The 13,225-nt window shown below is 42.9% G+C and overlaps 1 protein-coding gene across 2 annotated transcripts; it reads left to right on the top strand.

Moving 5' to 3' along the window:
* The first annotated feature begins 2,115 nt into the window (after window positions 1-2,115).
* Window positions 2,116-11,868, top strand: nacc1b (nucleus accumbens associated 1, BEN and BTB (POZ) domain containing b). Of its 2 annotated transcripts, XM_069666786.1 has the most exons (8): window positions 2,116-2,241; window positions 4,342-4,584; window positions 6,128-6,327; window positions 7,565-7,568; window positions 8,654-9,116; window positions 10,153-10,450; window positions 10,568-10,665; window positions 11,102-11,868. In XM_069666786.1, exons 1-8 carry the CDS (start codon window positions 2,116-2,118, stop codon window positions 11,434-11,436), a joined length of 1,767 nt encoding a protein of 588 aa, XP_069522887.1. In that variant the 3' UTR covers window positions 11,437-11,868. The 2 variants fall into 2 exon arrangements, with proteins under 2 accessions (XP_069522887.1, XP_069522886.1); XM_069666785.1 differs by lacking the exon at window positions 7,565-7,568 and having other exon boundaries at window positions 6,128-6,313; window positions 8,651-9,116.
* The last annotated feature ends 1,357 nt before the right edge of the window (window positions 11,869-13,225 follow it).

Consider the following 13,225-nt stretch of genomic DNA (forward strand, 5'->3'; position numbering starts at 1 on the left):
TAACAAAAAAATCGATACAGACAGAGAGTGATGCATCATACTCCCCGCCTACTCCCACCAGGGTGTAGGCGGGGATACATTGCCCTCCAGCTGTTGTTTAAAGTAGTTTCTTGAATAAAACAGTGAGATGAACGTTAGCTTTAGCTGCTACATATTGTTGATGAGGAGTTAACGTTTCAATAGAAAGTGAATTGGTGTTTTAATGGTTGCTCAGGCAAAATAAGCACTTGGAAGTCAACACCCTGGGTTCTTGTAACTTGCAGTGGGCATTGTTTATAGACGTAGCTTTGTGGTTTCAAAAAGCTAAAATGGAAGTACCTTAAACCTGCAGTCTTTGGCCAGCAGGGGGCCAATCCACAGGTTGTAAAAAGAAATTAGATTGTATAAGAGCCTATGAGAAAATGTACTACTTAGTTGATTTCATCCCAGTAAACATTTCTCCAATAAGTTAATGGTCTCATTGTTAGTTCCAAGTCTCTGTTTTTTGTTGATGTAGGCCTACTAAAAGACAATCTAAGGAGTCGGCTATGAGATATTTTTGGAAGGCAAATTTAGTTTAAATCCTGATTGCTAGCCAAAATTAGCATCCCCATAAATATCACCATGTTAGCACCTTGCAAACCAGTATAAAAGTACCATTTGTAGATAACTCAGCATTTACTAACCTGTTACTACTTTAACGTCACCCTGTTGCTTATTTCAGGTTAATTTTGGCCTTAGAAAACCAAATGACCATGGCCAAATTGTTAAACTTAAGCCTTCAAAATGGTAGTCCAAAAACCAAAGGGTGATGTCAGTGTGGTTACATCAATGTTTGTATACACCCTTTGGTCAGGTGGGACCAGACGTTGAGTAAAAATAGAGAGTTCTGGATAAACTTGAAGAGTTATTTGATGATTTATTTCTTTTTATCATGAAGCTTTTTCTGTTCAGTCAAACAGGCGGCAAGAAGTTTGTCTGATGCTGCAGTTCGGCAAAACTTGAAACATTCCTTGAATATGTGTTGAGTTTTAAGTCAAACTTTGGAAAGAAATGAAGAGATTTCTGTCGACCTGACCTCACTGTAACCTTTGGCTCCTTGGCTGCTGCATCACAGCACGCTCTCCGCTGACTTTATAAGGAGAGCTGGAGGTGATGTAGCAGCCTGCTGTTGAGGTTACTAGGTCTCGTCTGTGAGTCTTCCTCCCAGCGGAGGAACAAGGCTCATCATCACTATCATATTGTTTCCTATTAGTGGTTTGTTTTGGGTTGCAGCCAGGCTAAGAGCTCAGCATCATCCACTTAGAATCAGCTTCTGGCCCAATACTTAGCGTGTCCTCTAAGCTTGTACACCATCAATCACTCGGAGGTCATGATCTCGTATAAAATGTTTTTGCTCAGTAGATCAGTGAGGGACTCGCCTTTTAGCTCTTGTCTGTTTACTTCTGCCTTACTGTACTTTGTATTTGAGTAGTTCTATGTATATGTTTTGCATTTACAAACAAAAACAAGGAATCCACTGGAAAGAGAGCCCTCAGTCTTGAGCAAGAAATGATCCTGTGGACCTCACAAGTTTGACAGTTCCTCCACTTTTGATCACGCGCTTCTTTGTGATGAGGACGGGTGAAATAGACGAGTTATGTAAGCGACTGTGTTTTGACTGAGAAAAGGCGATGAGAAAATAACAAAGTAGGCCAAAAACCAGCAAACAGTTTATTAACTGTGAATTAGATGTAATGAAACACGGTTAAAAAAAGAGAAAGACGGCTTATATAACTGTCGCTGTTGGCCCAAAATTCTCTTTCATTTGGAAGTTAGGCTTTTGAATTAAAGTTGTTTACCAAACACGTTAATTTATTAATCATCAAACACTTTACTTACCCTGTTTCTCTTATTTCAAGTTCCTCCCTCCTCATTTCTGTTTTATTTGCTTTGCTTTATTATTCTTGTCTCATCACTCCTGTTTTCTGTTTCCTCATCTTGTCCTCCCTTCCATCATCTTTCTGTCTTTACTTCTGTTCTACATCCCAGCCATTCCTTTTTTCATAACTTTCCAATGATGTCAGTCCTGTTACCCCTTCTCTAACCTTTGCCTTTCTGTTTTCCTGCAGACCCTGTGGTGCTGGGCAGAGCGTTATGGCTCAGACGCTGCAGATGGCGATCCCTAACTTTGGCAACAACATCCTGGAGTGTCTGAACGAACAGCGGCTGCAGGGCCTCTACTGTGATGTCTCCGTCGTCGTTAAGGGACACGCCTTTAAGGTGCCAAAAGTTTTTAATGGCTGTATCTTGTTCAAAGAATGACAACTTATAGTTAGCATTATCAAGAACTTTACCTTGTATCTGCACAATCCTCTGGTTACTGAACAGGGCGGGCTCAGATTACAGGAGTTTTAAGATTCTAACTGACAAAAAAATACTTATATTCTTTCTAAACTTTCACATGAATGTTCTACAAGATTTGAAAAGAAGAATCACTTACTGCAGGATGTTATTATGATTATGATGTGTGCAAGAGAGAGGAACCTACTACCTCAAGTGATCCTGTATGACCATACGAAGAACCAGACAACAAAACAGACAGACTACAAACTGTTGTAACGATGCTTTGAAGTAAAAAATAATTAAAAGCTACATTTTTTTATAAATTTGGATGACAAAATGGTTATGCTAGCTAGTGTTAGCCTTAGCGTTACACTGGTTACAGTGGACGCACTATTAGCAGTTGATCTCCATGTAGACGTTTCTTTTAAAGGCTATTGTGATGCCGCTATGAGTGTATTGACGTAATCCAGGTTTTAAATCATAGATATCAAACATGTTTGATACTATTGGGATGCTCCAAGGCCCTTTTGGTGGTTCTAGACTGGATCTGTAATGCCATACATTAACATATTTTTTATTATTATTTTTACTTTATTCTGTTTTTTTTCAAAAAAAAAAGGAGTTGGCTTCAAAACTGTAAAACAGAGGAGAGTTAAAATATTTGCAATGTTTCATGCTTCTGCTAAGTCTTGCCAAATCATGCAATTTTTGTGTTAAATCAACATTAAGTTCTTGGTTTTCAAATTTTTCTATTGTTCATTGGCCCGACAGGACTGTTTATGAGAACTGCATCAAGTCAAGCCAATTTATTCATACAGCACATTTTATAGTTAGTGACGCGTTTTCCATCAGCCAGCAGTGGTTGGTCTGCCAGAGAGGGTAGGCGGAGCTAAGCGGCTGCTTTTCCGCTCTCTGCAAGTGTTGCGAGTAAACAGTAATCTACTATGGCTGAACAAACAAAGAAAAGATGGATGACTACAGATACAACTTCAACAAGAAGTGAAAATCCAAAGAAGAAGAAACAAACTCGACGCTCAGATGAAGCAAACAGTGGGAAAAAGAAAGTGACCGTCAGCCAGGAAAATCAAGAGTTACAACCGGAGCCAACCGTGGACGTCACACATGCAGCACTGTCTGGATATCTGGTGTGCACCCGCAATTACCGTTTATCGCCACAGGTGGCGCCAAAGAGAACGAAACTGAGATCTTCGAGATTATTAGTTTAAGTACTAAATGAATGCGTTAAACTATGTATTACATGTATAAATCCATACGAGGTAGGATACAAACATACAAGATAAGAATAGATTACAATATAAAGGACATAATTATAAAATATATTTCAAAAGGATTAATGATGATATTGATTCCATAGACACACACATACACGTAACTAAAGGCTTGCGTAAAATATATGCTTTGAGTCTGCTTTTTAAAGAAGACTCTGTTGTAGCAGATGTTGTCTAATGTCTATTAGTCGATGTGGAATAGAACTCCATGGTGTAGGACCCAATGTCTGTCATAAGGCTTAATTAGTTCCACTGTGAAGGTATTGACAAGATTTTAGTCAAAATCGATCAGTAAGAAAGGAAATTATAGTCCAGGTCAAAGATGTGAATGGCTTTAAATAAGTCCTAATAGATTTTCTGAGCTCCCTCCGGCCCCCTTCTTCCACGAGGAGTAAATCTTTGCCATCGGTCAAAACAGTTTATAAGCCTATAATTATACATTTGGCTGCATTTCAGAAAATACTGCAAAACATTGAGAAGTGAGTCCTTCACCAGAAGATACAGTTGAAATGATCAATACTTTTTTTTCTTACAATTCAAAGTTGTTTTCACCAACTGTAACTGTAAGAAAGGCAATCATGTAGTTTACTTTTTCTACCTTCCAACGTACACAAGCAACCCACACAAATGGAACCCATATCTGCTTTGTCTCATGATATTAATTATGATTTTCACTTTGTATGTTCTCCAATTTAAATCAATATGTTTTTCACTTCCGACTCACCTCTCCCGGCTGTTTACCCCTCAGGCCCACCGCGCGGTGCTGGCAGCCAGCAGCTCCTACTTTCGGGATCTGTTCAACGCCGGCGGGAAGAGCTCGGTGGTGGAGCTGCCCCCGGCCGTGCAGCCGCAGAGCTTCCAGCAGATCCTGGCCTTCTGCTACACAGGACGCCTCAGCATGAACGTGGGAGACCAGTTCCTGCTCATGTACACCGCCGGCTTCCTCCAGATCCAGCAGATCATGGAGAAAGGCACAGAGTTTTTCCTCAAGGTGAGCTGCTGATGAAGCATTCAGGAACAATGATTTCATTAAATGTAGATGAAACATTTTTTCTTCAGGAAGTCCTCCAAGTATTTTGTAATCATGGTTTAAAAGGGAAGCATACATTAACATTTTCTATGTGTTGCCACCACCGCACCTGTGTGTGTTTGTGTGTGACATTATGCACGGCATCATGTTGTCATGGGGGTGTCTGTGTTTGTAGACACGTTCTCCTGACTCGAGAATAATTGAGACATCGTAGCGACACTACAGGTTCCCTCTATAGTAGCAGATGATCTGATTAGATTTGGAGTGCCTTGCTGCATAAATCTGCATATTAATGAGACAAACTGATTTCCTTGAGAGTTGCCCTCCACACCTCCCTGCAGACACACAGTTAATTTGGTACCAGCTATGTGTACTACAAAGTATTTTAGGGAAAAATATTAAAGTATTTACTACTGCAGGATGTGTTACGCTTAGTGCCAGTGTTAGAATAGTGGCCATCAGACATGGAGGCGTTTTAGAGTTTCGCTACTCCACCAGCCAAGTTGGCCAGCTACCAAGAACTATTGGGAACTTATTTTATATGCAAAAAAAAAACCTCCTCCAGCTTGAATCATTAGTGTACAAAAAAAGGACCACATGTCTTCTATATTACTGGGGAAAAAAACAGATGAAAGATTGGTCTAATTATCTTTAAAAAAAAAAGTTTGTGCAAGTATCGATTAAATTCCAAATTATGTGACCAAAACTTTATTTCTAGCTGCTCGATACAATCCCTGTCATCATTAATAATCTAGCTTTTAGTTTTTGATTACAGACATGTCAGAAAAGTTCAATTAATCTCTGTATTTTCGGTGTGCTGAGATTTTCCATTTTGGAAAACGTGTAGGAACCTTGATAAAAAGACGGCTTGATATACATATTTTCACAGGTAATATCCTTATAACCTTACTCTCTTTACAGATTCTACAGAGAAATGTAAAATCTGTAGGCACTCGACAGGATTTTTGCAGGATGTGTTCTGGTTTTCGTTTGTGGTACGCTTGTAGTCCGAGTAGTATTGACACGTATCAGCAGGCTGCAGCGTATGCAGGAAAAACAGTCCGCATGGAGAGCAAAAGCAAAAGCGTCATGCGCCATCATGACATCCCGGCTCCCATCAGCGTCATCTGATGATGATTTAGCTTCTTATTAATCTCTATGAACAGACATCTGCATGCTAACAGCTAACAATCTGTTGATTGAACAAACTTGAGATAAATCTGCTTGACGCTGTGTCATGAAAGCTGTTCAGCGTTTAGATTACCTGACTTCCTCCAATGCATAAGAAATGATGGATCCGACCTCCGTTAGCACGCGCCGTTAGTTTACACCTCACACATGTTTTGCTTCATACTGACACATACGGGGGCAGCTTTATGCCAGCGTTGCTTGGTCTAATGTAAAATGTCAAAGGCTGCATGATGACAGAGCTTTGTTACGGCGCTGAGGCGGAACCGCCGCCTAAAAGGGCTTGAGATTTATGAAACCATATTCTGTCCTTCAGGTCTCATCTCCAAGCTGTGACTCCCAGGGCCTCCACACTGAGGAGACCCCAACCTCCGAGCCTCAGAGCCCCGTCACTCAAACAGTTGGCGGGGGCGGAGTTGGTGTTGTCGGCAGCGCCGTAGGAAGACCCACCTCCTGCCAGACGCCCCTCCCCCTGGTGTCCAAGGTGAAGACAGAACAGACGGCCTCCACGCCTCAGCCCACACCTCAGCAGCAACAGGTAGGACGCCTCTGATGATCTTAAAACAAGCAAAGTGCTGCATTGATGAGGCGATTAACAACATTTAGGCCTTCAATCTGAAATCATTTAAATCATCGTTGGGTATTAACGTCATTTGAGTAGTTGTCTCTTTGAATTTGAGATGTAAAAAGGCTTTGATGAACGTTCAAGGAAAACTCCCAGAAGCTACAAAAATATCATGTTTTTGTTGTAACGGAGGCTGAGAAGCTTATTATATACATGTGTATTTTTACAATCATAACCTGAAGGTTATTTCTGAAAGATGGCACTGACAGTTCCAAAAAGTTTTTCAGGCAGAGACATAAATTATTTTAGAGGTCAGAGGTCATTATTGAAAGTTTGTGCAGTCATCCACTTTATAAGAGCTTTAAGTGGAGGTGGGAGCGACTGGTTTGTTTCTCTCATATTACCATCCATATGAATAAGCTGTGGGTGTTGAAGGAGTAAAAACGGATAACAGAGGCTTCATGCAAACACGAGGACGGCTTTCCTGTGTTTTCTTTTCATTCCTAGTTTTTGTTTTCCCTTCCTCAATCTATTATTGTCATGTACTTTCTTAAGTTCAGAAAATTGTTGATACAGACATAAAATAAGCTACTTCTGCTGCTACTCAACTCTTACTTAAACAAGTTTTCTATTAAATCAAAAGTGATATTCAGTAAAAGTAGAAACATATACCTGCAAATGTTACTACTGTACTTAGCAGCCTATTCACAAAATATACAGCTCCGGAAAAAATCAGCCAGCTCAATCCTGATGTGAACCCCATTTAAAACCTCTTAAATGTGATCAAGAGGAAGGTGGATGGTCACAAGTAGGGATGCACCGATGCATCGGCTGACAGACATCGGCCCATCGGCAAATAAGGTGGCATGTGCCGATGGCAGCAGCTGATGTTTTTATTATTTAACTGCTTTAATTGTGCAGTACATTTTATTGTAACATTAAAGTATTTATGTTTTCAGAAAGATTTTTGTTACCTGTATCGGTATCGCCATCGGCAAAAAACATCGGTATGTGTTGCATCTTTTGGTTTTCTTAACCAGCCGTCATTTTCTGCAAATAAAAGACCTCAATGAGAATATTTGATTTGGAAGTGGAGAAATGTTGTTTACAATAAAACAAAAGTTAATTTTTACACAAACACAAACAAAGAAAAACATATTTTTGCAGTGGTCTCTTATCTATTTCCAGAGCTGTACTTGTGTTTTGTTGTCCTGGCATTTGTATTATCAGGTAACTGAAAGTTTCAAATTGAGATTTAGATTCAGTGAATTCACTCATGAATAGAAGTTTGTACATCTTTATATAAACAAAAGTGTCAAGTCATGCTTGCTCAAATGTAGGTAAAGATAAACTCAAAGGAAAGCATCTGTGTGCAGCTCAAAAATAATTGCCATGTGGTGTCAGGTGCTGATCTGCATATCAGTGTGTGTGCTGCAGAGGAAGAGGCTGTGAGAGCGGTGTGAGCATGTTTCGTTATCATTGGAAACTATCAGCAGATTTGTGTTTGGTTTCTTTGCTGAATTGTGTACATTTAGGCATCAGCAGTAGAATCAAGGTTTTCGTTGTAGTCATCGACCTTTTTTTTGTTTGTTCAGCCATAGTAGATTACTGTTCACTCGCAACACTTGCAGAGACCAGAAAAGCAGCTGCTTAGCTCCGCCTACCCTCTCTGGCAGAACAACCACTGCTGGCTGATGGAAAACGCGTCACTAACTGGGCGCCGCTTGTGATTTTTTTCTGTGAAAGTCGCCACAGACACCCAGTCTGTGATACTGCAAATGCAAAGGCTTTCATCAGTGGGCCATAGGCTCAGTCACCGTTGTGTTACCTCATTCGGCCATAGATCGAGACTTAACAGACATTTATTTACATGAAAATCTTTGAGATTATTACTTTAACCGACATTCTTTTTTGTACTAAATTGTGTCTGAAGTAATGAGTATCAACTGATTCTTTTTAAACAGCTACACTCGGATCTGACTCTAAATTTTACCTGGTACATTACATGTATTTTAATTGTATTTAATGTAGGCACAGTTCTTGTTCAGGTGCCTGTGTGTGTCTTTCTACTTATTAAAGTACAGTAACAAACAATGAGCATTTGAGACGATACACAGGAATAAATACGATTGTTTTGGCATTTCTTCCCCCTGAAGCTGGTGTAGAAATGATATAAATCTCTTCACCGTAACTGTAAAAAGGTCAGTTTATTCCTTTTTGAAAGTTACCCAGGGCAAAAGATGAATAACAGTGTCTCTTCCTTCTCCTCAGCAGGAGGGATCTCCATACTCGGTGGTCTGCACCCCGGTGGCCAAGCGGCTGTGGGAGGGGGGCAACCGTGACGGGGGAGGGGGTTCTGGAGGTGGCGGGGGAGGCGGGATGAGGAAGGCCGCACGCTACTCTTCCTCCTCTTCCTCTTCCTCCTCCTCCAACAACACTACCCAGGATGCATCTGGGCGCGGACCTGCAGCTAACGCTGCTATGATGGGAGGCGGCGTCGGCATTACTTCAGTGGGAGGAGTCATAATCAACAGTAACCATAACAACAATAACAACAACAATGGCGGAACCCCTGAAGGCACCAGCCCAGGCACACTGAGCATGTACACCAGCGACTCGCCAATCAGTTATCACGATGACGAGGAAGAGGACGAAATCGCGGAAGACAGCGCAGAGGAGCAGTACAGACAGATCTGCAACATGTACACCATGTACAGCATGCTGAACGCCGGAGCAGCAGGTAAGCTCCCACTGCAGGCGGAAACATCAGAGTAAGAGTTCAGTCTGAGTTCACTGTGTCTTCATGTAAATCAGAAGTTTTTTTGTCTTCTGATGTGTAACTCTCGCTCTGGTGTGTTTATAAGAAGCAGCCTTGCAAAGTTTGTTTATCCAAAAACTTCTCAGGATGTAGAGAACAAAATGTTCAAACCACAGAAAGATGAGGATCCTGCCCTGAGCTTATGAATTGTTTATCGTTTGTTTAATCAAAGGGACGATCTAATGGTTTTTGGAATTAATATTCAACACACAGACAGTTACACAGACTGAAGTTAATTTAGAGTGCACGAGAGCAATTAGGTGAGAAGAATCTCAACAATTTCAACGTGTTGTTTGGACAAGAGATCATGTCTGTCAGTCAGAGCTGGTGTTCTCTGTAATCAATAGAAGCAATAATATTTGAAATTGGCGCCCTAGCTGTGGAGAAAGTTGTACAAACAGCTCGTGGTTTCGCCCATTCTATATTCCTACAACACCCAGCGTGCATTGCGCCCCTCCCTCTGAAAGGAACGGCCCAGTAAGAGACGCTGCAGCGAAATATTACCGTTTTCGCTGCAGACAACGGCTCAGAGCGGTACAGAATCCTAAATACGACGAGAATATACCGGTGGATCTTCTTAAAAGATTTTCAGGTCTGCAGTCAACATTTGAAACCTGCCGATTTTGAACGAGACATGACATCAGAGGCGGGCGTCCTAGATTGAGGAAGTGTAGTTTAGCGAGCTCCCTGGCCTCCGCCAGATGACGCGTTTTACATAGTCTAGTGGAGGTTTTCCAGGGCCCATTGGAGAAGCGGATAGTGTCCTCCAAAAGGCACAGAGCGAAATTGCATACCATAATGGCATTAGCTCCCCATAATAGCATGATAGGACTGAGGTTGAAAATCGGCGAGCTGGCCCTTTAAGGTCCCCTCCGTCTGCTCTGAAACTCTGAAGCTTTTGCGTCGTAAAATTTCAAATGATAACCATTTCTAAATTTCCACCATTCTCCCTCCTCAGTGGTCGGGGAGCGGGTGGAGGCTCTTCCGGACTTGGCCCCAGACTCAGGCGGCGGTCGTGGCGGTAGGGGAGCGCGGTCTCGGCAGGACCTGGCGTCGCTGCCCGCAGAGCTCATCAGCCAGATCGGGAACCGCTGCCACCCGAAGCTGTACGAGGAGGGTGACCCGGCTGAGAAGCTGGAGCTGGTGAGCGGGACCTCCGTGTTCATCTCCCGCGCCCAGCTCATGAACTGCCACGTCAGCGCCGGCACCCGCCACAAAGTGCTGCTCCGACGCCTGCTGGCTGCTTTCTTTGACAGGTCAGTGAAGAACACCTACCACATGTTTGGTTTGTAAAAGTGTTGTGTTAATAACGCAAAGATAGAGTAAAGTATACGTTGTTTTACCTTGTCTTTTATGTGTTTGTCCTTGCTCAGGAGCACTCTGGCCAACAGCTGTGGAACTGGTATCCGCTCTTCAACCAACGATCCCAGTCGCAAACCCCTGGACAACAGAGTCCTGCATGCTGTCAAATGTGAGTCTTAAAGAGACTCTTGTAGTTTTTGATACTAAAAATACCTCCAAGTTTTCTTTCAGTGAAATTCTGGAGCTGTCTGCTTGCAAAGTTGCTCAGTGCAGCTTTGAAGTTACAGCTTTTAAATGCTGTCCGGACCAAAAACAAAGCAAAGTTTTCAACTTGAGCAAGAAATGTCCACGATGCCATGTAGGAATGCATATTAGCTTTGGGATTCTCCTGAAGGAAAGTTAATCCGGACATGATTCCTAGATAAGGCAGTTAGAAAAAACATTTATTTACGTGGATGTATACATGATCCGGATCAAACGTTAGTTGAAAATTTGCTTTGCTTTGGTCTGAGCACAGCTGAGACTGCTCACCTTCCTGTCTGGTGTTTGCTCTGTGGTTCCTTTTTTCATCTTTCCCCTTTTTCACCTCTTTTTCTTCCCACCAGTTTACTGCCAGAACTTTGCGCCGAGCTTCAAGGAGAGCGAGATGAACGCCATCGCGGCCGACATGTGCACCAACGCCCGACGCGTCGTCCGCAAGAGCTGGATCCCCAAGCTCAAACTGCTGATGGCCGACAGTGACGCCTACTCCGCCTTCCTGGCAGACAGCGTGAAGATGGAGGCAGACGGGCTGGGGGCGGAGCAAGGCTTTGATCCCGCCTCTCTTGAAGCCGTGGCAGCAGCTGCTGCGGCCACCGCCAACAATAACGAAGTAGGAGGCGGAGCTACGCCTGCAGACACCCTCCAAGGGGCGGGAGGAGACGGCAGCACTTTGTTTTGAGTGAGTGAACGGACAGATAGTCGAATGGACAGATGGACAGATTGATGGAGGGAGGGAGGTGGTGAGTAGAGAGCGGTGGTCGTGATGACAGTTGTCGCTCGTCCCCTAGATGCCGCCATGTGTTTGGGGATCTGTTTCTTCTTCTACACCTCTTTTTGTCGGTCTGTTCTGCTTTCCTTCCTACATTTCTGTCTCTCTCCGCAGCCCAGAATGCCTCACTTCTGGTCGTTCCTCCTTCTTCTTCTGCTGGAGAGAGATAGAAAGACAAAGTGAAAGGTAGCAGAGGGAGGAGGTCGACGTATGCCCCCCCCCCTCGACCTCTTCAGTCCTCTGCGACCTTTCAAAACCTGATTGTGTCAGCCTTTATTTTGTATGTTTTTAAAAGTGTGTACTGTCACTAAGGCCCTTTTTCTTACCATAATCAATCACAGACATTCCCTGGGGAGAGGTGGGTGGGGTGGGGAGGGTAATCCTGTTTGGAGAAAGCGATATTTCCTTCCCCAAACTCCGGTAACACTGTTGTTTTTGATATTGAATGTATGCGTGGCGAAGCATCTGGACCGCAGCGTCAGCGAGTGAGCTTGTACAGAAGCCCCTTTTTTTATTTGTTTGTTTGTTTCGCTCTATTTGGTCTTGGAGAGCTTGGGGTTGATGAGGTGAGGGGCTGAAATGAATATTAATATGTATATCGGCATGGTTTATGATCTCCCCGACCTCTGCTCTTTAACCCCATCCCGGGCATGCTGGGAAACGGACCTACCAGCCCTTAAAGAAATGCTAGTGAGTTTTTGACAGTTTGGCAGATGGGGAGGTTTGCTTGATTAAAAATGTTCCCTTTCCTACTTTTTTACCCTTAAAGAAAGACAGTTTCAGTTTTACTTTTTTGTGTTTAAGTTCTTATTTTCTTTTTTTCTTTTGTGTAATACTTGCCAAGGCTCCTGAAGGAGAGGAAAGTTGTTACTGATGATTGTCAAAGAGCTTGCGCGTGATAAATGCACTGTTATTTCCTGCGGTATGAGTACAATCGAACTATGTTTTTATCAGAAAGAGAAGATGGGTGTTTTTTTATTTAAAAAATGCACAAAAAAGAGAAAAAATAGAAGCTGAAATCCAAGTTATATCCCTGTTGATCAAGAAATAATGCAGCAGCGAGTTTCTGCCTGTGAGCTTAGGAACAGGTCGTGTGTGCGTGTGCGTGTGTGACGGTGCAGCAGTCATGTTTCTTTGTTTTTCGGCTCATGTTTAAATTGTTTCCCCTAAGAATACTCGCAGCCACGCCGGTTAGCAGCACAAGTTTCCTCAGGCTCTGCCGCTTGGCTGCGTGCTCGCCTGGCATGGACAAAGGTGCTAATTCAGGCATTGCTACATTGCAGAAGGAATACAGCTCTGTGTGTATATGTGTAGGTGTGTGTTTGAATGGTGTGCGTGCTGCTGCAGATAGAGAGCGCGGAGGCCAGACTGTGTGTTTTCACACACGCTCAGTGGATTCATTCACCCATCACTGCGGTGAGCACACATACACGCTAATACGCATTTGGGCGCTGTCAGCCGCATCAGCTACAGTACACCAGAGCAACGTGGGAATTAAAGGGGAATCGCACCAAAGCAGAGCAGGGAGGCTGCTGTTTGTCTCATGTAAGCACTCACATTAAATGTACTTTTAATGAGTAGACGTGATGGGGAAAGTTGTGCTGCATTGGCTGAAAGTTCTCTTTGTTGGTCTGACAGTAAAGTTCCTGGCTTTCTGTGAGGTAATTACATAAAGAAAGCTGCTAAATAATGGAAATAG

This window comes from Semicossyphus pulcher, unplaced genomic scaffold (assembly GCF_022749685.1).
Source record: "Semicossyphus pulcher isolate SPU_LCO1_2020_fin unplaced genomic scaffold, fSemPul1.0.p SCAF_17, whole genome shotgun sequence".
Lineage (NCBI taxonomy): Eukaryota > Metazoa > Chordata > Actinopteri > Labriformes > Labridae > Semicossyphus > Semicossyphus pulcher.